Here is a 24,314-nt window from a genome sequence, read left to right on the forward strand (position 1 = left end):
CATTATTGGGACTGCATAATATTTGGAGGGTGTTGAGATAGAAAAAGAAGCCAAAATCCCCTGGCTTTGAGTTTGACTCTCTATACGATTTTTCACTGTTTTTCTGTCCTGGTGGCTAATTGTCTCTAATCTGAAGAGAGGAAAAATTAAAAAAAAAAAAAAAATCAAAACCACTATGCCGTGCCTCTAATTCTGATCTCAAAGGATGGGATAAGGTCTACTTGTCTGTTACCTATTGGCCAATTCTTTATTTGTGATGAAAAGTCTCAGAGGCAATATGCTCAACTAAGAGTATAATTTCTTTATAGTTCTTGGGATTACACACTTAATGATGTGGCAAGAAAAAATTAGAAGCCGAAAGTTAGGTTCTATGCAGTTAGAAAATGTCTAGTTCCCTAAGTAATGCTTCTACTCCAAACTGATTGAGAAGGTCAGCTTGTTCAGGCAGACTACCAAGAAATTTTAATGACACTGAACATAAGGAATGGTCATTAAGGGATCACCGTTAGCATTTGCAGCATCTATACATGGCAATTACTTCCAGGTCTCCCGACTGCCGTATTTTCCTTGCCAACAGGAAGACACCATTCAGAGGGAAGGGCACATGCGATGGGGGGAAGGCTTTGTGCTGGTCTATGACGTAACTGACCGAGGAAGTTTTGAGGAAGTGCTGCCACTTAAGAACATCCTGGATGAGATCAAAAAGCCCAAGAATGTGACTCTCATCTTGGTTGGAAACAAAGCTGACTTAGACCACTCCAGACAGGTTAGTACAGAAGAAGGGGAGAAGCTGGCCACAGAATTGGCATGTGCTTTTTATGAGTGTTCTGCCTGTACCGGGGAAGGGAACATCACCGAGATATTCTACGAGCTGTGTAGAGAGGTACGTCGCCGGAGGATGGTCCAGGGCAAGACGAGGCGACGCAGCTCCACCACGCACGTCAAGCAAGCCATTAACAAGATGCTCACCAAAATCAGCAGTTAGGCAGCTCTGTTCTTGTGAAGGCCCTCCTCAGGTGGGTTGGGTAATTGGAAACACTTTCTTGCCCTTTTTCCCTTTTTCTCCCCCCAAATAAAAGAAAATACTCCATTCCTTGTTCTGACTCTGGGAACCATCTGGGCTTCCCACTGGTCCCAGCCTCCCATATGTTGGGAAGTTACAGAGTGTTTTAATGCAATTTCAGTGCTGACAATCTCTCTTTTGCCTGCTTGAATAAAATATGCTCTATTGCAGTTTGAACATGTAATCACCAGATTCTGCAAAGGCTGTGTTCATATTAAGCTATTTTTAGGCATCTTCACCTTGCTTTGATAGGTGGAAGTCTTTCCAAAGGCATTTTTAAATTCCATTCCTTGTCAAAGTCTACAAATGATCACCCTAAAAGTCTAAGATAATAGAAAATACAGTGAGAACACAGGAAGAGTACCTAAGATGTTGGACCAGGGAATAGAGCCTTAGTTTCTATTTGAAGTGAGGATTTTTCTGAATTATCTTAAATCATCTAGTTTTTCTTTAACCCTTGTTTTGTTCTTAAATTCAGACATGCTCTCACAAAGTTTTCCATTGTCATAGAGAGATTCATTTCAATTTGAGTTGGTTCTCTCCTTGATCTATTGATCATGGCACCCTAATTCTTCTTCTGTGGCTCCAACAAGATTTAATTATAACAAAGGCAGCAGGACCCCTCAATTCAAATCCTCCTGGACCATTTTTCACCAAGCCCAGGGCAATGTAAAGACGAAAGGAATCTTTTCACCAAGCCCTGACTTTACTGAATGCTAATAGAGGATTTGGAATTAGAGGTGTCTGGTTCATTTCTCTCTCTGCTTATCATCTTAGAAGAAAGACAACATTCAAAACAACAGGAAAATTAAGAATGAGGCTTAACTACCCTTCCGTTGGGGATCCCAGGCTTTGTGGCAGGCACAGTAAGAAGAATCATCCTTTGATTCATTAAGTTGGCTACGTGGCTTCTAATATTTCAGATAAATTAATTCACTTAGGAGAATTCAGAAAAGAATGAGTGATTAGAGTTCACTATACCCGAATAAATGCATATAAAACAGATTCTTGTATTGCAAAAGTACAGTCTATAACTGATAAAGCTTTACGATTCTTTTTTCCCTATTATGCCCCCATATATCAAGATTTGGGCACTTTATTTTGGAAGAAAATATATATCTTTTACATATGTGTGTATTTATAAATGCATAGATATATGTATAAAAATTTGTAAGAGTTGGAGGCTTTAATTCACCAATGCATTTGGACAACTCAGTGTAACTGACTATTTTATGTGAATATAATAAAAAGCAAAAATTTCACATTCTGTCACATTCAGGCAGTCTTTCTTGTGATAATATAAAAAGTTTGTAGTTTTAGGAGAGACTTCAAGAGATTGTTGGATTGCAGAGCTGACGAATCAGTGAATGTGATATAGAGAAGAAGCACCTGAACAGGTCTGTTCTTGTGAAGGTCCTGTGGACGTGGGTCAGGTAATTGGAACCACTTGAATATAATAATAGCTACATTTTTAGAGTGCTTAGGTGCTATTTTAGGCGCCTTATGTATTATCTCATCATATTCTCACAATACCCCTATGCAAGAGATAGTATTATGATCACAGTTGTAAGGATGAAGATACTGAGCCACAAGGGAAAACAAGTTTGCACAGCTATTTAGTGGGCAGAGCCGGGATTTGAACCCAGAGAGGCAAAGTCAGACAGTAGAGCCCATACTATGATCCACTATGGTATATTAGTAGGCTGAGATATGGCTCTTGTTCTTGAGCTGTGGGGATGAAAACACAGGAAGGAGAAAATTTAGGGAAGACTTGTTTCATTTATGCTTTCATTCATTCATGAACAAATATTTACAGATAAACTGGGCATGTAACTTGACACATTAGTCCATTTGATGGTTTCTGAGCTGAACCTTGAAGAATACAGTTGACCCTTGAACAATGCAGGGGATTAGGGGCGCCGACTCTCCACGCAGTTGAAAATCTGTGTGGAATTTTTGACTCCCTCCAAAACTTAACTACTAATAGCCTACTGTTGACCAGAAGCCTTACCAATAACATAAACAGTCGACTGACACATATTTTGTATGTTATATGCATTATATACTGTATTCTTACATAAAGTAAGCTAGAGAAAAGAAAATGTTAATAAGAAAATCATAAGGAAGAGAAAATACTTTTACAATACTGTACTGTAGTTATCAATACCATAAGTTTACATCATCGGTTTACAAGATGAATCATCTGTCAGTACCTACAGCAATATTGTCTTATATGATACAAAACACTGTAGATGTTATACGTATTACTAACACTAAATGTCAAAAATGGAAAGACCATGTGAAAAAGAAATTCATATTTATTTCATGCATTGATAACGAGGAAGCTGCAATAAGAATGCTTTATGGTAGCCTAGTGTAATCAAAATGATTGCTTCATGATAGCCTAGCCTATACACTAATGAATGAATAGTTATAATAGTATGGCATACAGTATTACAGTCATATTCATAATACAGTATTGGAAACATTTATATTTTTTAAAAAAAACACTTACCCATGACGATAGGCTGACAGGTAGTTTCTTCAATTAGGAGAGAGCAGTATACTGTACTGTAATGTAATTTTTTGAAAACAATGTTATAAAATGTTAAGAAAACTAACACATTATTAATTTTATATTAAATATCACTCACCTTGTGCCTATGTAAGGATAGACTATATCTACATGTTTTACGCATTCATGACATACCTTTTTCTTAATTATTTCGATATTTCTAGGCTATGAGTTTTGTCTTCAGGTTTTTTCATATTATCACAAATCTCCAAAAATCTTTCCAATATGTTTGTTGAAAAGAAAAATCCACATAGAAGTGGACCCATGCCATTCAAATCTATGTTGTGCAAGGGCCAACTGTATGTACCAGTTATCCAGGAAAGAAAGATGGTGAAAATATCTAGGCAAAAGGAATAGCAAGGAACCAAAAGATGGAGACATGAAAGGTGACGGTAAGTTAGTAATTAAAAGAGTTTGGAGAGCCACATGTATCATTCTTCAGGAAGAAAAGGGAAGGGAAACAGAGAGAAGGGATTAAGAGAAAGAAAACAGATAAAGGATTTGGAAGTAAGAAAAAATATCAAAAATTCATAAAACTACAAGTTTAGGTAATTACATCTTAAAGGACCAAGTAGGTAACTTAGCTGTAATTCATTTTCAGTCCATTTAGACAAGGGTAGGGAAAATGAAAGCAGAGTAATATTGTTTTTAAAATGTCCTCTTCTAGAAACACAGTCTCTTTCATTCTCTCATACTATACTTGGGGAATGAAGCTCAGCCAGTGCCCATTAACAGCACGCTCCTAAGGAGGCCTAGTGTGATACCTGGATGCTACCTTAGGTCAAACACTAAGGAAGTGAAATTCACAGTCACCAACGCCAGCATCTTCCTTAGACATATGCATACAAATCCAGACCTGTTAAAACATAGAACCACTGACAAAAGTACCAAGTGGTAATTACAGAAGAACATGAGATTGCACAAATATAAATTAGTTATTCCTCTCACGCCTCAGGTTTATCCACAAATGAAGATTATAAACAAGTTGGTTTTTTTCACACGGTATTTTATTGATGGAAACGTGTGTTCTTGAACAATAATGATGGGTTGCTAGTATCACACTACCACTACCAACGTTTGCTTTTTGGTAATTGCTTTTCTTTCAAGAGTCAAAAGACTTTTTTCTATATATTGTGTTTGTACTCATATGCCTCACAGCACTGAAAGAAGAGACCCATTAGTCAGGACCTTTCTTTTAAATAATATGTGTAATACGTACATATACAAAGATAAACACAACATCTTGCATTCTAAGTATGGTACCAACCAAGCTTTCTTATTAAAACAGCCTATGCTCACTTTGAGGATAAGAAAGTCGTCAGTTCACTTGGCCAAATTTAATCAGAGTAAAGTTGAATTCAGAGTAAAGTTGTCCTGAGCTAATAACTTATTGGGACAGTCTGAGAAAAAATAAAGACAAATATTTTTTTCTCCATAGGTTTGACATGCTACATTTAGCAAATTCTGTATTCCCACATATATGGGTCTATTTTGAGACTGTTTGTTCTATTTCATTGGTCTGTTTGTTTGTTCATGCTCTAGAACCATGGTATTTTAAAATTTGAGCCTGGTAATATAATTACTCCTGTTATAACTTTTTTTTTTTTTTTTTTTTTGGTCAGAGAGCATTTGCTCTTTATTTTCATGTAAATTTTATGTTCACCCTGCATTACCATGTAGTAAGGGTGGTAAACTTGCTTCTGTGTGACTGGAATAATGATACTCCCAGGGGTGGTCAAAATTAAGAATAAATTTTTTGGTTTGGACATTACTGTACTCTGGGACTATATAACTGTTGGGTCTAAAAATAGAATCAGAAGGAAGATTTTCTGTTAGTGCTTAGAACCCAGTGTCTATTTTTTCCCCAGCCTTATTGAGATATAATGGACAAAACATTGTGCAAGTTTAAGGTGTACAACATGATATTTGATACATGTGTGTATTGCCAAATGATTACCACAATAAGGTTTGTTAACATGTCCATCACCTCACATAATTACCTTTTCTTTTCTGTGGTGAGACTACTTAAGGTTTACTGTCTTAGCAACTTTCAAATATATAAAACAAGTGGTGTCAGCACCCAATAAAACAAAAATTGCAATGTCCAGCATCTAGTCAAAAATTACCATGAATGCTGGAAATAGGAAAATATGACCCATAAATATGAGAAAAATCAATCAATAGAAACATACCAAGAAATGCTAGATGATAGCATAACAAACAAGGAACTTAAGACAATTATTATAAATACGCTACATATGCCTAAGAAGGTAGAAAGAGACATGAACATTTTGAGGACAGAAATGAAAGCTATAAACAAGTCCTAATTGTAACTTCTAGAGATGGAAAATACAATATCTGAAATAATAAAACACTGAGTAGGATTAACATCAGATGAGATCCTAAAAAATATTACCAGTGAACTTAATGACATAGTACTTGAAACCAAAATGAAGCAAAGAGAGGAAAAAAGACAATAATAAACAAAGAATCAGTGACATCTGAAACAAAATCAAGCAATCTAACATACATATAATTAGATTCCCAGAAATAAAGGAAAGGGATGGTGGGATAGAAGAAAGTATTTGAACAAATAATGGCAAAAACTTTCTCAAATTATAAGCTCACAGCTCCAAGAAACTCAGTAGGCACCAAGTAAAAAAAGCAGAGGAAACACACCAAGGAATGTCAAAATCAAATTCCTAAAAAATAATGAAAAAGAGAACATTTTAAAAGCAACCAAGGGTAGGGGGTAGTGGATGTAAACACATATGTACAGTGGAACAAAGGCTGATAAAATGTAATTATATTATTTGAAGGTAGGCAGTGATAAGTTGAATGAGTATATTATAAATCTTAGAATGGCCATTAAAAACAAAAACAAAAGCAAGAACAAAAACAGAGAGAGATGTGGCTAATAGGTCAATAGTGTTTATAGAATGGAATCATAAGAAATACACAATTCAAAAGAAGACAGAAAAAAATAACAGATGGGATAAATAGAAAATAAGAGCTAGATGGTAGCTTTAAACTTAATCATATTTTTAACTACATTAATTGTAACAAGTGGGAATAGACCACAGAGGGTCTCAAGGGAACATTTCTAGGATGACAGAACTATCCTATATTATGATTGCTGTGGTAGTTATATGACTACATACATTTTCTAAAGCTCGTCAATTTGTAAACTTAAAATTAGCTTCCTTATTGTATGTGAATTATATCTCAAAAATGTTGAGCAGAAAAAGAAATACATCTTTCAGTTGGGAATTCAGCAAGGAGGGCACATCAAAGAAAGCCATCCTGAAAACTATTTAAAACAAATGTTCAGGGGAGACCAAGATGGCAGAGGACTAAGGCGTGGAGATCACCTTCCTCCCCACAAATACATCAGAAATACATCTACATGTGGAACAACTCCTACAGAACACCTACTGAACGCTGGCAGAAGGCCTCAGACCTCCCAAAATGCAAGAAACTCCCCACGTACCTGGGTAGGGCAAAAGAAAAAAGAAAAATCAGAGACAAAAGAATAGGGACGGGACCTGCACCATGGGAGGGAGCTGTGAAGGAGGAAAGGTTTCCACACACTAGGAAGCCCCTTCGCGGGTGGAGATGGCAGGTGGCGGAGGGGGGAAGCTTCGGAGCCACGGAGGAGAGCGCAGCCACAGGGGTGCGGAGGGCAAAGCGGAGAGATTCCCGCACGGAGGCTCAGCGCCGAGCAGCACTCACCAGTGCGAGAGGCTTGTCTGCTCCCCCGCCGGGGCGGGCGGGGCTGGGAGCTGAGGCTCGGGCGTCGGTCGGATCGCAGGGAGAGGACTGGGGTTGGCGGCGTGAACACAGCCTGAAGGGGCTAGTGCGCCACAGCTAGCCGAGAGGGAGTCCGGGAAAAAGTCTGGAGCGGCCTAAGAGACAAGAGACTTTTTCTCGCCTCTTTGTTTCCTGGTGCGCGAGGAGGGGGGATTCAGAGCGCCGCTTAAAGGAGCTCCAGAGGCGGGCGCGAGCCGCGGCGATCAGCGCGGACCCCAGAGACGGGCATGAGACGCTAAGGCTGCTGCTGCCACCACCAAGAAGCCTGTGTGCGAGCACAGGTCACTCTCCACACCGCCCCTCCCGGGAGCTGGTGCAGCCCGCCACTGCCAGGTTCCCGTGATCCAGGGACAACCTCCCAGGGAGAACGCACGGCACGCCTCGGGCTGGTGCAACGTCACGCCGGCCTTTGCCGCTGCAGGCTCACCCCGCATCCGTCCCCCTCCCTCTGCCCGGCCTGAGTGAGCCAGAGCCCCCGAATCAGCTGCTCCTTTAACCCTGTCCTGTCTGGGTGGGAACAGATGCCCTCAGGCGACCTACATGCAGAGGCGGGTCCAAATCCAAAGCTGAACCCCGGGAGCTGTGCAAACAAAGAAGAGAAAGGGAAATCTCTCCCAGCAGCCTCAGAAGCAGCGGATTAAATCTCCACAATCAACTTGATGTACCTGCATCTCTGGAATACCTGAATAGACAACGAATCAACCCAAAATTGAGGTGGTGAATACACGTTCTTCTCAAGTGCTCATGGAACATTCTCCAGGACAGATGATATCTTGGGTCAGAAATCAGGCCCTGGTAAATTTAAGAAAATTGAAATCGTATCAAGTATCTGTTCCAACCACAATGCTATGAGACTAGATATCAATTACAGGAAAAAAATCTGTAAAAACTACAAACACATGGAGGCTAAACAATACACTACTTAATAACCGAGACATCACTGAAGAAATCAAAGAGGAAATCAAAAAATACTAGAAACAAATCACAATGAAAACACGATGACCCAAAACCTATGGGATGCAACAAAGCAGTTCTAAGAGGAAACTTTATAGCAATCCAATCCTACCTCAAGAAACAACAAACATCTCAAATAAACAACCTAACCTTACACCTAAAGCAATTAGAGAAAGAAGAACAAAAAAACCCCAAAGTTAGCAGAAGGAAAGAAATCATAAAGATCAGGTCAGAAATAAATGAAAAAGAAATGAAGGAAACGATAGCAAAGATCAATGAAACTAAAAGCTGGTTCTTTGAGAAGATAAACAAAATTGATAAACCATTAGCCAGACTCATCAAGAAAAAAAGGGAGAAAACTCAAATCAATGGAATTAGAAATGAAAAAGGAGAAGTAACTACTGACACTGCAGAAATACAAAGGATCATGAGAGATTACTACAAGCAGCTATATGCCAATAAAATGGACAACCTGGAAGAAATGGACAAATTCTTAGAAAAGCACCACCTTGCAAGACTGAACCAGGAAGAAATAGAAAATATAAACAGACCAAAGAAAGAAAACTACAGGACAATATCACTGATGAAAATAGATGCAAAAATCCTCAACAAAATACTAGCAAACAGAATCCAACAGCACATTAAAAGGATCCTACACCATGATCAAGTGGGGTTTATGCCAGGAATGCAAGGATTCTTCAATATATGCAAATTAATCAATGTGATACACCATATTCACAAATTGAAGGAGAAAAACCATATGATCATCTCAATAGAGGAAGAAAAAACTTTTGACCAAATTCAACACCTATTTATGATAAAAACCCTCCAGAAAGTAGGCATAGAGGGAACTAACCTCAACATAATGAAGGCCACATATGACAAACCCACAGCCAACATCATTCTCAATGGTGAAAAACTGAAACCATTTCCACTAAGATAGGGAACAAGACAAGGTTGCCCATTCTCACCAACATAGTTTTGGAATTTTTAGGGACAGCAATCAGAGAAGAAAAGAAATAAAAGGAATCCAAATCGGAAAAGAAGAAGTAAAGCTGCCACTGTTTGCAGATGACGTGATACTGTACAGAAAGAATCCTAAAGACTCTACCAGAAAACTACTAGAGCTAATCAATGAATTTGGTAAAGTAGCAGGATACAAAATTAATGCACAGAAATCTCTTGAATTCCTATACACTAATGATGAAAAATCTGAAAGAGAAAGTAAGGAAACACTCCCACTTACCATTGCAACAAAAAGAATAAAATACCTAGGAATAAACCTACCTAAGGAGACAAAAGACTGGTATGCAGAAAATTATAAGACACTGATGAAAGAAATTAAAGATGAGACAAACAGATGGAGAGATATACCATGTTCTTGGATTGGAAGAATCAATATTGTGAAAATGGCTATACTACCCAAAGCAATCTACAGATTCAATGCAATCCCTATCAAACTACCAATGGCACTTTTCACATAACTAGAACAAATAATTTCACAATTTGTATGGAAACACAAAAGACCCCAAATAGCCAAAGCAACCTTGAGAAAGAAAAACGGAGCTGGAGGAATCACACTCCTGGACCTCAGACTATACTACAAAGCTACAGTAATCAAATATCAAAAACAAATATAGATCAATGGAACAGGATAGAAAGCCCAGAGATAAACCCACGCACATATGGTCACCTTATTTTTGTTAAAGGAGGCAAGAATATACAGTGGAGAAAAGACAGCCCCTTCAATAAGTGGTGCTGGGAAAACTGGACACCTATATGTAAAAGAATGAAATTAGAACACTCCCTAACACCATCCACAAAAATAAACTCAAAATGGATTAAAGACCTAAATGTAAGGCCAGACATTATAAAACTCTTAGAGGAAAACATAGGCAGAACACTCTATGACATAAATCACAGCAAGATCTTTTTTGACCCACCTCCTAGAGAAATGGAAATAAAAACAAAAATAAACAAATGAGACCTAGTGAAACTTAAAAGCTTTTGCACAGCAAAGGAAACCATAAACAAGACAAAAAGACAGCCCTCAGAAAGGGAGAAAATATTTGCAAATGCAGCAACTGACAAAGGATTAATTTCCAAAATATACAAGCAGCTCATGCAGCTCAATATCAAAAAAACAAACAACCCAATCCAAAAATGGGCAGAAGACCTAAATAGACATTTCTCCAAAGAAGATATACAGATTGCCAACAAACACATGAAAGGATGCTCAACATCACTAATCATTAGAGAAATGCAAATCAAAACTACAATGAGGTATCACCTCACACCAGTCAGAATGGCCATCATCAAAAAATCTACAAACAGTAAATGCTGGAGAGGGTGTGGCAAAAAGGGAACCCCCTTGCACTCTTGGTGGGAATGTAAATTGATACAGCCACTATGGAGAACAGTACGGAGGTTCCTTAAAAAACTAAAAATAGAACTACCATACGACCCAGCAATCCCACTACTGGGCATATACCCCGAGAAAACCATAATTCAAAAAGAGTCATGTACCACAATGTTCATTGCAGGTCTATTTCCAATAGCCAGGACATGGAAGCAACCTAAGTGTCCATCGACAGATGAATGGATAGAGAAGATGTGGCAAATATATACAATGGAATATTACTCAGCCATGAAAAGAAGCAAAATTGAGTTATTTGTAGTGAGGTGGATGGACCTAGAGTCTGTCATACAGAGTGAAGTAAGTCAGAAAGAGAAAAACAAATGCCGTATGCTAACACATACGTATGGAATCTAAAAAAAATAAAATAAAATAAATTAAAAAAATGTTCAACATCTCAGAAGAGGTTTTTATTTTTCATCTTTTCCATTCTTAAAAAGTATCAATATTTTGTTCTTAAAATAATAGTTTCATTGAAATTCTCCATGCTCCTGTATCATTTCAGGCTCCCTGGCCTGAAGTACCATTAGTCACCAGAGACCCATTTCAAGGGAATGCCATTCTGTTCTCTTGTGAATCCAAAGACCCTTTTATTTTTCCTTAGGAAACACAGATGAGTGCTTGGGCTTATGGAGGGTGGGAGTGTGCGTATGTACATGTGTCTGTCTAATCTTTACCTGTTTTCTGAGAGAAGAAAATAATTTGGTTTATTCTATGAAGGAGTATTTTTAAGAATAAAACCTCACTGTTTAGTAATCTAGGGAAGTGCTTGTTGATGCCTTCTTGATGCTTTTAAGATTTATGAGATCCTATAAACATTGCCATAAAAACTTTTATTCTGTCATCCTCTTCATCTTCTCACTGTTAGGAGAAGCAAAGAGCTGATTGAGAGAAACAAGGTAGGACATTGAAATAAATACAGGATATTGATTGCTTCTCTTCCCTGAGCTTCTGAGTCAATCTATACACTGGAAGTGTCCAACTACAATTTATGTTCCTAACATTTGCTTGTAAATTGGCTTTTTGGGATGCTGAATGCAATTTCCCTGGCAAACAAAGTTATAAACCACATTTAGGTTCCCCAGCTTGTCCATGACAGCCTATTAATCGATAACATAGCACTTTTCTTGGTGAGAAACACATTAAACATAACATTTCAAAACAGATAAATATCTTTTCTGCATCCTCTCATCTTTCCCACACATTTTGGTGTCCTCCTGTCCCTTGAACCCTTCACTATATATACTTTCTTCGGGGAGTGGGGCAAATCAAGAATTTTTTAAGAGGATGATTCATTACACAAACATATCCAACTGGTGATATTTCAAATAGCCTAGAAAAGTGAAAGGAAATATTTTATGCAAAATAGGGGAAGGATTTTTTAGAAAAGACACATGCATACAGTTATATAAACATAGGGGAGACAAAAGGAATTTGGTGATCATCTAATCCAACAGCATTTCCCACAATAACAACTTTCTTGAGTCTGTAGACTGCTACTCGTTATCATTTTAAAAAAAAAAGAGAATTATGTTTCAAATGATTGGAACACGGTATGTTAATATAAGAAAAGCATTCATTCATTCAAGTATTAATATTATGCTAATGAATGTTGTGAATCAATAAGTGTTGCCTAAACTCACTTGGCTATGGCGCTGCACCTCACAGGACTAATGTTCTGTGAACTATACTTTAGGAAATAATGTTTTCATCCCATCTTCAAAGAATGTCTTCTACATCATCAAGGATTTCCATCAATAATGGAGAGTTCTCTGCTCTTCAGGAGTGTCCCTTTGTAGGATGTTCTGTCCCTTTAAAGGAGTCCAGTGCAATGAAAATAACATGTGAGCCATATATGGAAGTTACAATTTTCTATTTTAAATTTATTAGATTCTTATTAATTGCCTAAATTTAAATTATTTAAATTAAAACGGTTTACATTTAAAGTAAAAAAGAAACACATGAAATTAATTTTAATATATTTTATTTAACTCAATATATCCTTATATATGATCATTGCAACATACAATCAATATGAAATTATTAATTCATGAGATATTGCACAATTTTTTGTACTAAGTTTTTGAAATCCACTGTGTATTTTACACTTACAGCACATCTCAATTTGGACTGATCATATTTTAAGAGTTAATAGCAACACATGGCTAGTGGCTACCGTATTGGATGGTACAGCTTTAAAATAGTTTAACATCTATTGAGTCTTAATCCTCCTTTATTTTGAACAAATCCAGTCACTAAACAATTGAAACCAGAATCCTAAATTTTAGACATCAATGTGTTCTTAGAAATCATTTAATGCAATCCTCTCAATTCTACAGCAAAGTAATGAAAGAGTGATGGGATTGGAATGCAAGTTACATTCTCCTGGCCCCTGATATACTCTACTATTTTAAAATGGAAACATTATGGTTTGAATTTATAAAAAGAATTGCTGGCTTTACTTAAAAAACTCACTACAGGATCCCCCTTAAAAATTGTCCACCTCCAGAAAATTTAATACGTGATTCTTTAAAATAAAAATTCAATTTGCAAACACATTTTCCAGACTTCATCTACTGCATAAAGTGATGCCACCTGCTCATTTTTAGTGCCAAACTAAAAACAGGGAATCTTTTTTAGATTAAAAAGCAACGCTTGTCTGTTGCTACATTTTATTGTATGAGGTACTTAAGCCAGCAGTACAAACATATAATAAACACAGCAACCACAGCCAAGTTAGCAATATGCTGGTCCTTCTCCACTTCTCTCAGGAGAAGGGCATCCAGCTTTCATTCATCTGCTCAGCCTCTGTCCTTAAGCCAGGTGATATCACTTCAAATTTGAATTTTAAAATTCATTTTGGTAGTTTCTCTAGCCAACTCATTCTACTGGCCTTGGGGGAAAAAATAGAAACAGGAAAAAATTAAGACATGTAATAGGCAAATTGAGATTTCATTATCTATGCAATCTTTATCAAACTATTCTTAATGGAAAATTGGGACATTCCATATCCATATTGACTTTCTGCGCTAAGTGGGTGTCTAGTTTTGCTCTTCTGGCGTTATTAATCTAATCTCTAGTTAATAGTCAATATGAAGCACCCAAGTCAACCAGTGCACCAAATGAAAGCTTTTATGGGAAAAAAAGAATATAATCCAAGGATATGTGAGAACAAAGCAGCCAAAGAACTACCCATCCAGATATCTCATGGATAATGACAAAAAAACAAACAAGAGATGTGCTGCTGTGATTATCTTTCCAGTTGAAATTAATAGTGAATCAACATCCTGTCTCCAGCCTTGGCTAGAAGCAATCCATTAAAATCACAGCTCAAGGTGGGGAACAGAAATTATGCTGGACAAATAATGATGCTGATAAATGATCGGATCATGACCATAAAACACCATGAGCAATTAAAGCAGACTGGAACTCTTCTCACCAACTCTAATTACTGGGCACCTGCCCACAAACCATATGGCCGTATCTGAATTCTGCGAAGACTAAACCTAAGCTACATTCTGGACTGCCAACCCACCAACTTTATAATAATACTTGTTTAATTAAAATGGTATAAAGAACAAGGCCACCATCAGACAGCTGAATAACAAAGTCTCTCTATTCATCTTTTTGTTTTGTATCCAGAACAGCCATTGTCTCAAAATAGCCTTGGCATCAACTTATCAGGTTCCCTTAATGGGCAGTCCTTACTTAAACTGGGCAGAAATGCATCCAAGTTATCAGGGAAGGAGATGGATACATTAATTTCTGATTCTTCTAGGACAGTATCGCAAGAGGTCAGTGTCTCCCAGCAGCCTGTAGATGATAGTTAAACTGTTAAACACCCTGGGACACCAGAACAAGGATAGGGACCTCTGCACATTACCCTGCAGAGAGAAAAAAAAGCACTCCAGAGCTTGCAAGGAGGTGCCAACGCCGAATCACACCTGGAAAGAATGGGGATTTGTGCTATAGCTTAAAGAAAAAAGGGAAAATTGTTTAACCCAGGTACTGGGAGAGTCATGGAGAAATAATTACAAATGTTATCTGAAGCTCTTTGCATCTCAAACATCCAGATTATTCTGCATAACAAGAAGGATCTTGTATCTAGGCACCAACACTCAAAGTTATAAAATCTAGAAAGTATTGACCATTTGGAAGGAGGCTTAGACTTCATACTTCTTAGTATGCAATAAAGCAAAACAAATTTACAACTATTTATTGGAAGTGTAGAGGAGAGATAAACCTAAAAATGTCTAGCAAGCAAACAATAGTATATAGAAATTCACTGATATACATTATACAAAAACTAACTTTAAAAATCAATAATATTATGTTCACTCAGTGTTAAATTTGTTTGTTTTTTTAACTTAATAGGTACTTGTAAGTGTGTTTGACCATCTAGTCTTATTTTTGTTACACAAAGTCCTTGAACTTTTCCAGGGCAAGTTCTTCTATCATGGGGATTTTCAGGAACTTTAACATAATGGCTCAAAAGGGAGTACAATATATTTTACTTTCTTCCTTCACAGAGTCTTCCAAATAAATATGCCTCGTCTTTAACAAACTCATTTCTGTGGCACGTAAGAAATACACAGCTTGTATTATTACATTTTCAGTCATAGCTGACAGAAGCTATGCAATCTAGCTTAAGCATGATTGGAAATGTCAGGGATAAGGGCTTCACACATTGATGAATCCAGGGAATTCTCTCTCTTCATTTTCTATTCACAAGACAGAAAAAAATAGTTACTGGTCAGCCCAGGGGAAAGAGAGTATTTGGTGATATTTTCTGCTGGGGAAAAAATTCCGCAGACCTTGATTATCCTGATGTGTGTATTAGACCCATCCTTAGACCATTCATTGCGTGTGTATTAGACCCATCTTTAAACCATTCATTGTGTTCGGTAGGTTGCGTACTCTAATTACTCACAATCATGTTTACTGCCAACTCCTCTGGCTGGAGAAAAGATCAGCTGCACCCAGATAACATGCACTGGTTTCCCTAGAAGAAAGAGAGGTTCTAGCTCTAGGTGAATGGGGGTCTAGCACTGGGTATTTTTGTTTGTTTTTTTCTAAACCATTGAAGCAAACAAAATGGAGCTCCTTGTGAAACTGCTAGTGTGCTGGTGGAGGTGTTTCTCTTTGCTGCTGTCACCCAGTGGTGAAAAGGGACCATTTCTGGCTAAAGAACATAGCCTGGCCTAGTGTTTTCCTCTATTATGGCCATCGCCAGCTGGTAGGCAAGGACTCTCAACTCTCCATTCTTTGCGGATGGGTTGGGGCACACTGGTGTTTCCTGACCTGGTAAAAATATCCCTGGTAGATTTGCACAGGTTTCCTGTCACTCAGCAGCCAAGCTCAGCTCCCTATAAAAGCACTCCAGAAATTCCTCCTAGGTTCTTCCTGTGATCCCTCTGTTCTAACCAAAAGAAATGGCATCCAGGGCCCATGCCTGGGTTGTTTCAGTCCAAATCTCCTCTTCTAGTCCCACCATTTCATCCCTAGAAACGTAAGATCTTCTTTAGATTCTCTGTGTGAATTTTGTTTGACCGGTGCCTCACCGTTAGCTCTTTTTCTCATGATTTTTGAATCAGAGCCTCTGGATACTGTGTGTTTAGCTCTCTGGAGTCCCTCTATTACCAAGTCATATAACTAGCAGATTCCCTCCTCTTAAAATCACTTTTTACTTATAATTTCCAACACTCTGCCCACCCAGACCAGCTGTAAATTTCCTTTCTCCCATTTGGAGACATCTTATCTCTGTTACTATATTCAGGGATTCACAAGGCTGTTTATAATTTAAAACATGCCTGCAGACTTCTGCTCTGTTTCTGTTTTCATATATTCACATGTTAACATAGGACCTATGTGGAAAATCACTTCTACATTTCACAGTCATCTTTCTAGATGAAGTTTATATTTCCACAGTCATTTTCAAACCAGGGAAATAGCCTGCCTGTGATTATGCTGCTTCCTGTACCTAGAATATTATTTCTGTCTCTGCCCTTTTATACCTCCAAGTGTTTACACTCAAGAGTCTACTTCTAGAAAACTATTTTAAAGAAAGAAAAAAATGCAGCAAAGACTTAATACCAAAGGTATTAAGGTAATTGCACTGTCTCATAACAACAACAAAAAAAACAACAAAAGAAAAAAAAGGAAGACATTTATGTATCCAGTAATGAGATTTATTTAAAATTATAGTATAGGCAAATACATTTTATATAGGCATTGAATATTATTGACAAAGTTTTAAAAAATACAAGAAAGTGCTTATGACATTTTTTAAAAGATAAATGGGATATAAATAATTCAGATAAATCTCAACCATGTTAAAACTATGCATAAAAAGAAAAAAAAACTGAAATAAAGTGCTAATGTGGTTATTTCTTACTGGATTATGGAGGACTGACTAGTTTGGGTGTTTGTCAAGTAACCTGCATATGCGTAACTTTTAGGATAAGAAAAATAACCTATAGACAGTATTAAAAATAAATACAACCTAATCTTAAGGATTCAGCTTAAATATCATCTTTTCAATGAAACTTTCATTGATCTTTCTCCTTTTTCTTCTTTGTATTAACAGATTACTTGGCTTACAACGATCCCTTTTTGACTTGCATTGTGGTAATTTATGTTTTTGTCAGTCTCATGAACTAGATCACCATTCATTTAATTGTAGGAGCTGTGCCTTGTTTGAATTTGGTTTCCATAGCCCTGAGGACAGGGTCTTCTAAAACCTTACTACTCATTTGCAGTATGTTGTATTAAATTGAAAGCGTAAGAATTGTAGTTCCCTCGGTTTTTAGTTACTACGGCTTCTACCTTCTATATTAATGAGCTTCTGAGGATGCGGCGAGGGACATAAAAAAAAAAAATCAAACCAGCATCTGATCACAAACAAGAGACATCAGATATCAGCTACCTGAATACAAGATCAGTCTCTGGATGAAAAATTGCCATTGTTCCCAGAAAAGAGTGAAAGTAAAGGGACAAAATACCAGAAGTAGAATTATAGCCCAATGACAAAACCAAAATTTAAACCTCGGGATCATATAATCCGTGGTATCTCTCCAAGATGAAAATGTCACTTTTTATTTGACACGTCTGCATACACTCAGTCACGATCAAGGCTTGGTTCTGACCCTTGATTCTAGCCGTGACTACGGAGCCAAAACCACCAGCTTAAAAGTGCCCAGTTAGTAAAGTCAGTCATTTGTTTCCATGGGACCCAAAATAAACCAGTTGTTAAGATTTTTTGAAATCTGAGGTTACTAAGTTGATCTGTGGTCTTGCCTTACTCACACTGCAGGGTTGGACCGACCTCAGTCACAATTTGGAAATAAGCAGTTTGTTTTGTCTCCTTCACTTTCCCTATTCGTACCCACTCTTTCTTTCAGTCTCTTTCTTTTCCTTTCTCTCTTTCTCTCTCAATGTCTGCAGTTTTGTGACCCTAGCTTATCACAATTTGCTGTATTGCAAATCAATGTTCTTAACTAAAACTTAATTTCAAAATAATGTCTTAATTATATTTCTTAACATCTTGACGTGAATACATAATCCACAATAATACGCTTTAAAATCCTCTTTCTTCTTTTTACTCCTCGTATAGTGTGGCACATTCCTACTCAAATCCTAAAAAAAAAAGCTAAAAACTCCTCCCCTTCTTTCTCCTCCCATTTGCGCATTTCTCCAGATTCTGCGTTGTAGAAGCTCAAAGGACAAACCTAAAATTGACAGGCTTTTCTTTTGGTAGACAGTAAAGAGGAAGAAACTGACAGAGAAAAGCTGAAACCATTTATGGTGGCAAGGGAGAGAGGAGATACCTGGAAATGGTTTATATATTCTTAATTTACTCACCATGTCTGTTTCCTATAAACGTCTTTGGGTCTTCACATAGGAAAGAGAAACTCATTTTCACTTATTATTATCAATCTAAATTATTCCCCTGTCCTATTTTCTTCATATCAGCCATTTGGAAAGCTGAAAACAAAATAAAATAACAATATTAAATATTGAGTGCTTCCTGTGTGCTAGACACTGTGATAAATATATTTCATGCATTATTTAATCCTCAAATCAGATCTGTAAGTTAGAATATTACCACCATTTAACAGGTGAGGACATGAAGGTTTCTATAAGGTGGTACTTTCCCAAAGCCATTCAACTAGTAAATAATATTTAGCAGACGAAGGGTTAAACCCATGTATCTTTGAGCATAAAAATCCAAATTCTGAAGTACTGTTTTATATTGTATGAATATAACAGATTAAAGTATAATATATATTGGTTATATCTTATTTCTCATGCATGGAGCAGAACTGGACTCTACATGCCTATTGGAAAAGAGTAACATACCAAGAAAAATATTCATGTGTATGTCCAGATTATATATTTAGTTTATTTTAGGACTACCTCAATAAATTGTGGCTTTCAGGAATCTTAAAATATGGCACTAATCTCAGTATCAAGTTTAGTATCTAATATATAAAAACCATGTCCAAGTTTTTAAAAAAATGTTTTGTGTAGAACAGTTGGAAAATGAGGCTTTTTAATTAATTAAAAGATATGGTAGCTATTGTGGTCCACTTCCAAAGTAATAACTGGAACTTGAACTTGGTATATAAGAGAGTTCTATCACTAAAGCGCTAAAGTAAAAGGGAATCAGTGAGGTAAAATGTGGAGGGGAAAAAAAAAAGAAAAGGTAAGAATTTTATGAGTGTAAGGAGAATTGATAGGACTTTTGTTTATGATTCCAATAATCAGTTTTTGTTTTCCATATGGCTATAGAATAAAGATAAGAAATCTTATTCATTGTAGTATTGTTATTCTCAAATAGAAAATCGTGTATTAAATGTTCGCAAACCTCTCAAGGTAAGAGCCATGACCATAATATGTCCATCTTACCCTAAAAGAATTGGCTCAGAGAGAAAGGATAGTTAGGGAGTTTGGGATTGACATGTATACACTGCTATATTTAAAAAGGATAACCAACAAGAACCTACTGTATAGCACAGGGAACTCTGCTCAATGTTATGTGGCAGCCTGGATGGGAGGGGAGTCTGAGGGAGAATGGATACATGTATATGTATGGCTGAGTCACTTTGCTATGCCCCTGAAACTACCACAATATTGTTAATCAGCTATACTCCAATATAAAATAAAAAGTTTAAAAAAAAATTGGCTCAGAGAAAACTGTGTTCAAGGATACTGAGGCAGAATAATGACCCTCATTATTGTGACCCAGTGAATATGTCATCTTACTCGGCAAAGGGGACTTGGCAGGTGTGAATTAGTAGAGGACCTTGAGATGGGGAAAGTAACCTGGATTGTCCAGGTGGGTCTAATCTAATCGCATGGGTCCTTAAAAGCAGAGAACCTTCTTTGGCTAGAGTCAGAGAAAGAGATGTGACAATGACAGAAGCAGGGTCAGAGAGATGTGGACTCAACCCACCATCGTTGGCTTTGAGGATGGAGGCAGGGAGCCATGGGCCAAGAAATGCAGGCAGCCCCTAGAAGCTGCAAAGGACAAGGAAATGTACTCTCTCCTATGGCCCCCAGAAAGGAACACAGCCCTGCTGGCTCCTTCATTTTAGCCCAGTGTCAGACTTCTGACCTCCAGAATTGTTAGATAATAAATTAACATTATTTTAAGCTACTAAGTTTGCGGTAATTTGTTCAATAGAAAATAAATACATGTACACAGTTAATACATGGCAGAGGGAGAACTATCCTGTATTTACTAATATTTGAGTACTGCTATCTGTCAGTCACTATATTCCCACTTCAAATATTATAGTTGGTCTATAAAATAACCTATGAGATAGGTATTCCCATTTTTCCCAGATATGGAAAGTAATGGTTAATTACTCACCTATGTTCATATAACTATCAGTCAAAGAGTTGTCTTTGTCATTGACAAATCCTGTAGGTTTCTACCATCCCATAGTTTTTTGCAGCTCAGGGCTTTTGACTTCTAATAGAGGCTGCCTTCACGACTCAGCCTGTTATTAGCAAAATGATGAACTACATGAAGTTTGTTCCAAACATTCCCAGGTGTGCAGTACCTTTAAGTAGCTCAGAGACCCTCTGAAGTAGGACTTCTAACCCATGTATGCTGTTCTGAGCTGAATTATGCTGTTCCCTGCCCCCCCCCAAATTTATATGTAGGACTCTTAACCTGAGTACCTCAGATTTGTGACTATGTTTGGAAGTGGGGCCTTTAAAGAGGTAATTAAGGGAAAATGAGGTCATTAAAATGAGCTCTCGTCCAATATGACCAGTGTCCTTATAAGAGATTAGGACACAGACAACACAGATAGAAGAATGACCATATTAGGACACAGCAAGGAGGCCACTTTCAAGGCAAGGTGAGGCCTCAGAAGAACATGAATCTGAACACACCTTGATCTTGCACTTCTAACCTCCAGAACTATAAGAAAATAAATTTTTGTTGTTTGTCACACAGCCAGTGGTACAAACTAGCTGAGTGACAGTTAACGGCTGTTATGGCAGCCATAACAAATGAATATATATGCCCTCCCATGAATAAGGTCTTATTCCCATTTTCCAGAGATGGATTTAATTGGTCTGAGTGAGGCTTATGTACCAGGTTTTTGTCTGTTTCAATTTAGATCAATTCTGTTTGTTGAGAATGCAAAGCTGGTCCTTTACAGATAAATAAGATCTTTAATAGATGGAGAAGAATAATATCCAATAATTCAGATGTATTTACAAAATGTTTATTTGAATATTCTGTAAAGCAGTATTAGCTTTTGAAACAGTGGGAAATTAGCTTTACCTAGTTTCTGTGCAAGTATTTCTACAGAGAAATTTTGTGCATCTGAGCTATGGAAGGTACTCACTAAAGGGAAGTTTGTTAGCTTAAATGTTGAGAGAATAGTTTAAGTTCTGACTTTGCTCCCCTCTGGGTAAGCTTTAGTCTACTTAACTTTCCTGGCTCTACATTTCCTTCAATGTTATACCCTCACCTTTTCTTGAGAGTACAGACAAAAATGACGTTAGTAATAGACTTCAATGGCTGTTCTAAAATCATTGAACATCAACTCAAAAACAACAGAATACACTTTCTTTTCAAGTGCTTATGCAACATTCTCCAGGATAGATCATATCTTGGGTCACAAATCAAGCCTTGGTAAATTTAAGAAAATTGAAATCGTATCAAGTATCTTTTCCGACCACAACGCTATGAGACTAGATATCAATTACAGGAAAAAACATATGGAGGCTAAACAATATGCTACTAAATAACAAAGAGATCACTGAACAAATCAAACAGGAAATCAAAAAACACCTAAGAACAAAGGACAATGCAAACATGATGACCCAAAACCTATGGGATGCAGCAAAAGCAGTTCTACGAGGGAAGTTTATAGCAATCCAATCCTACCTCAAGAAACAAGAAACAGCTCAAATAAACAACTTAATCTTACACCTAAAGCAATTAGAGAAATGAGAACAGAAAAACCCCAAAGTTAGCAGAAGGAAAGGAATCATAAAAATCAGATCAGAAATAAATGAAAAAGAAATGAAGGAAACAATAGCAAAGATCAATAAAACTAAAAGCTGGTTCTTTGAGAAGATAAACAAAATTGATAAACCATTAGCCAGATTCATCAAGAAAAAAAGGGAGAAGACTCAAATCAATAGAATTAGAAATGAAAAAGGAGAAGTAACAACTGACACTGCAGAAATACAAAAGGATCATGAGAGATTACTACAAGCAATTATATGCCAATAAAATGGACAACCTGGAAGAAATGGACAAATTCTTAGAAAAGCACAACCTTCCAAGACTGAACCAGGAAAAAATAGAAAATATAAACAGACCAATCACAAGCAGTGAAATTGAAACTGTGATTAAAAATCTTCCAACAAACAAAAGCCCAGGACCAGATGGCTTCACAGGCAACCTCTATCAAACATTTAGAGAAGAGCTAACACCCATCCTTCTCAAACTCTTCTAAATAAGCAGAGGGAGAAACACTCCCAAGATCACTCTACGAGGCCACCATCACCCTGATACCAAAACCAGACAAAGATGTCACAAAGAAAGAAAACACCACGCCAATATCACTGATGAATATAGATGCAAAAATCCTCAACAAAATACTAGCAAACAGAATTTAGCAGCACATTAAAAGGATCCTACACCATGATCAAGTGGGGTTTATGCCAGGAATGCAAGGATTCTTCAATATATACAAATTAATCAATGTGATACACCATATTAACAAATTGAAGGAGAAAAACCATTTGATAATCTCAACAGATGCAGAAAAAGCTTTTGACAAAACTCAACACCCATTTATGATAAAAACTCTCCAGAAAGTAGGCATAGAGGGAACTTACCTCAACATAATAAAGCCCATATATGACAAACCCACAGCCAACATCATTCTCAATGGTGAAAAGCTGAAACCATTTCCATTAAGATCAGGAACAAGACAAGGTTGCCCACTCTCACCACTATTAATCAACATAGCTTTGGAAGTATTAGCCACAGCAATCAGAGAAGAAAAAGAAATAAAAGAATCCAAATTGGAAAAGAAGAAGTAAAACTGTCACTGTTTGCAGATGACATGATACTGTACATAGAGAATCCTAAAGATGCTACCAGAAAACTACTAGAGCTAATCAATGAATTTGGTAATGTAGCAGGATATACAAAATTAGTGCACAGAAATCTCTTGCATTCCTATACACTAATGATGAAAAATCTGAAACAGAAATTAAGGAAACACTTCCATTTACCATTGCAACAAAAAGAATAAAATACCTAGGAATAAACCTACCTAAGGAGACAAAAGACCTGTATGCAGAAAATTATAAGACACTGATGAAAGAAATTAAAGATGAGACAAACAGATGGAGAGATATACCATGTTCTTGGACTGGAAGAACCAACCTTGTGAAAATGACTATACTACCAAAAGCAATCTACAGATTCAATGCAATCCTTATCAAACTACCACTGGCATTTTTCACAGAACTAGAACAAAAAATTCACAATTTGTATGGAAACACAAAAGATCCCGAATAGCCAAAGCAATCTTGAGAAAGAAAATCGGAGCTGGAGGAATCAGGCTCCCTGACTTCAGACTATACTACAAAGCTACAGTAATCAAGACAGTATGGTACTGGCACAGAAACAGAAATATAGATCAATGGAACAGGATAGAAAGCCCAGAGATAAACCCACGCACATATGGTCACCTTTTCTTTGATAAAGGAGGCAAGAATATACAGTGGAGAAAAGACAGCCCCTTCAATAAGTGGTGCTGGGAAAACTGGACAGCTCCATGTAAAAGAATGAAATTAGAATGCTCCCTAACACCATACACAAAAATAAACTCAAAATGGATTAAAGACCTAAATGTATACCAGACACCATCAAACTCTTAGAGGAAAACATAGGCAGAACACTCTATGACATAAATCACAGCAAGATCCTTTTTGACCCACCTCCTAGAGAA

General features: G+C 37.1%; 1 protein-coding gene across 4 annotated transcripts in view; it reads left to right on the forward strand.

Annotated features, from left to right (window-relative positions):
• Positions 1-2,330, forward strand: part of RERG (RAS like estrogen regulated growth inhibitor) — a 105,933-nt gene extending 103,603 nt beyond the window's left edge. For 2 of the 4 annotated variants that reach the window (XM_082421962.1, XM_082421960.1), the window contains one exon: positions 545-2,330. In XM_082421962.1, coding sequence (XP_082278088.1) covers positions 545-985 — 441 coding nt within the window. In that variant the 3' untranslated portion in view covers positions 986-2,330. The remainder of the gene's footprint in view (positions 1-544) is intronic. The other 2 variants (XM_082421963.1, XM_082421961.1) reach the window with 1 other exon arrangement.
• Positions 2,331-24,314: the final 21,984 nt, after the last annotated feature.

Source organism: Balaenoptera physalus, assembly GCF_965194825.1.
Source record: "Balaenoptera physalus genome assembly, chromosome: 13".
Lineage (NCBI taxonomy): Eukaryota > Metazoa > Chordata > Mammalia > Artiodactyla > Balaenopteridae > Balaenoptera > Balaenoptera physalus.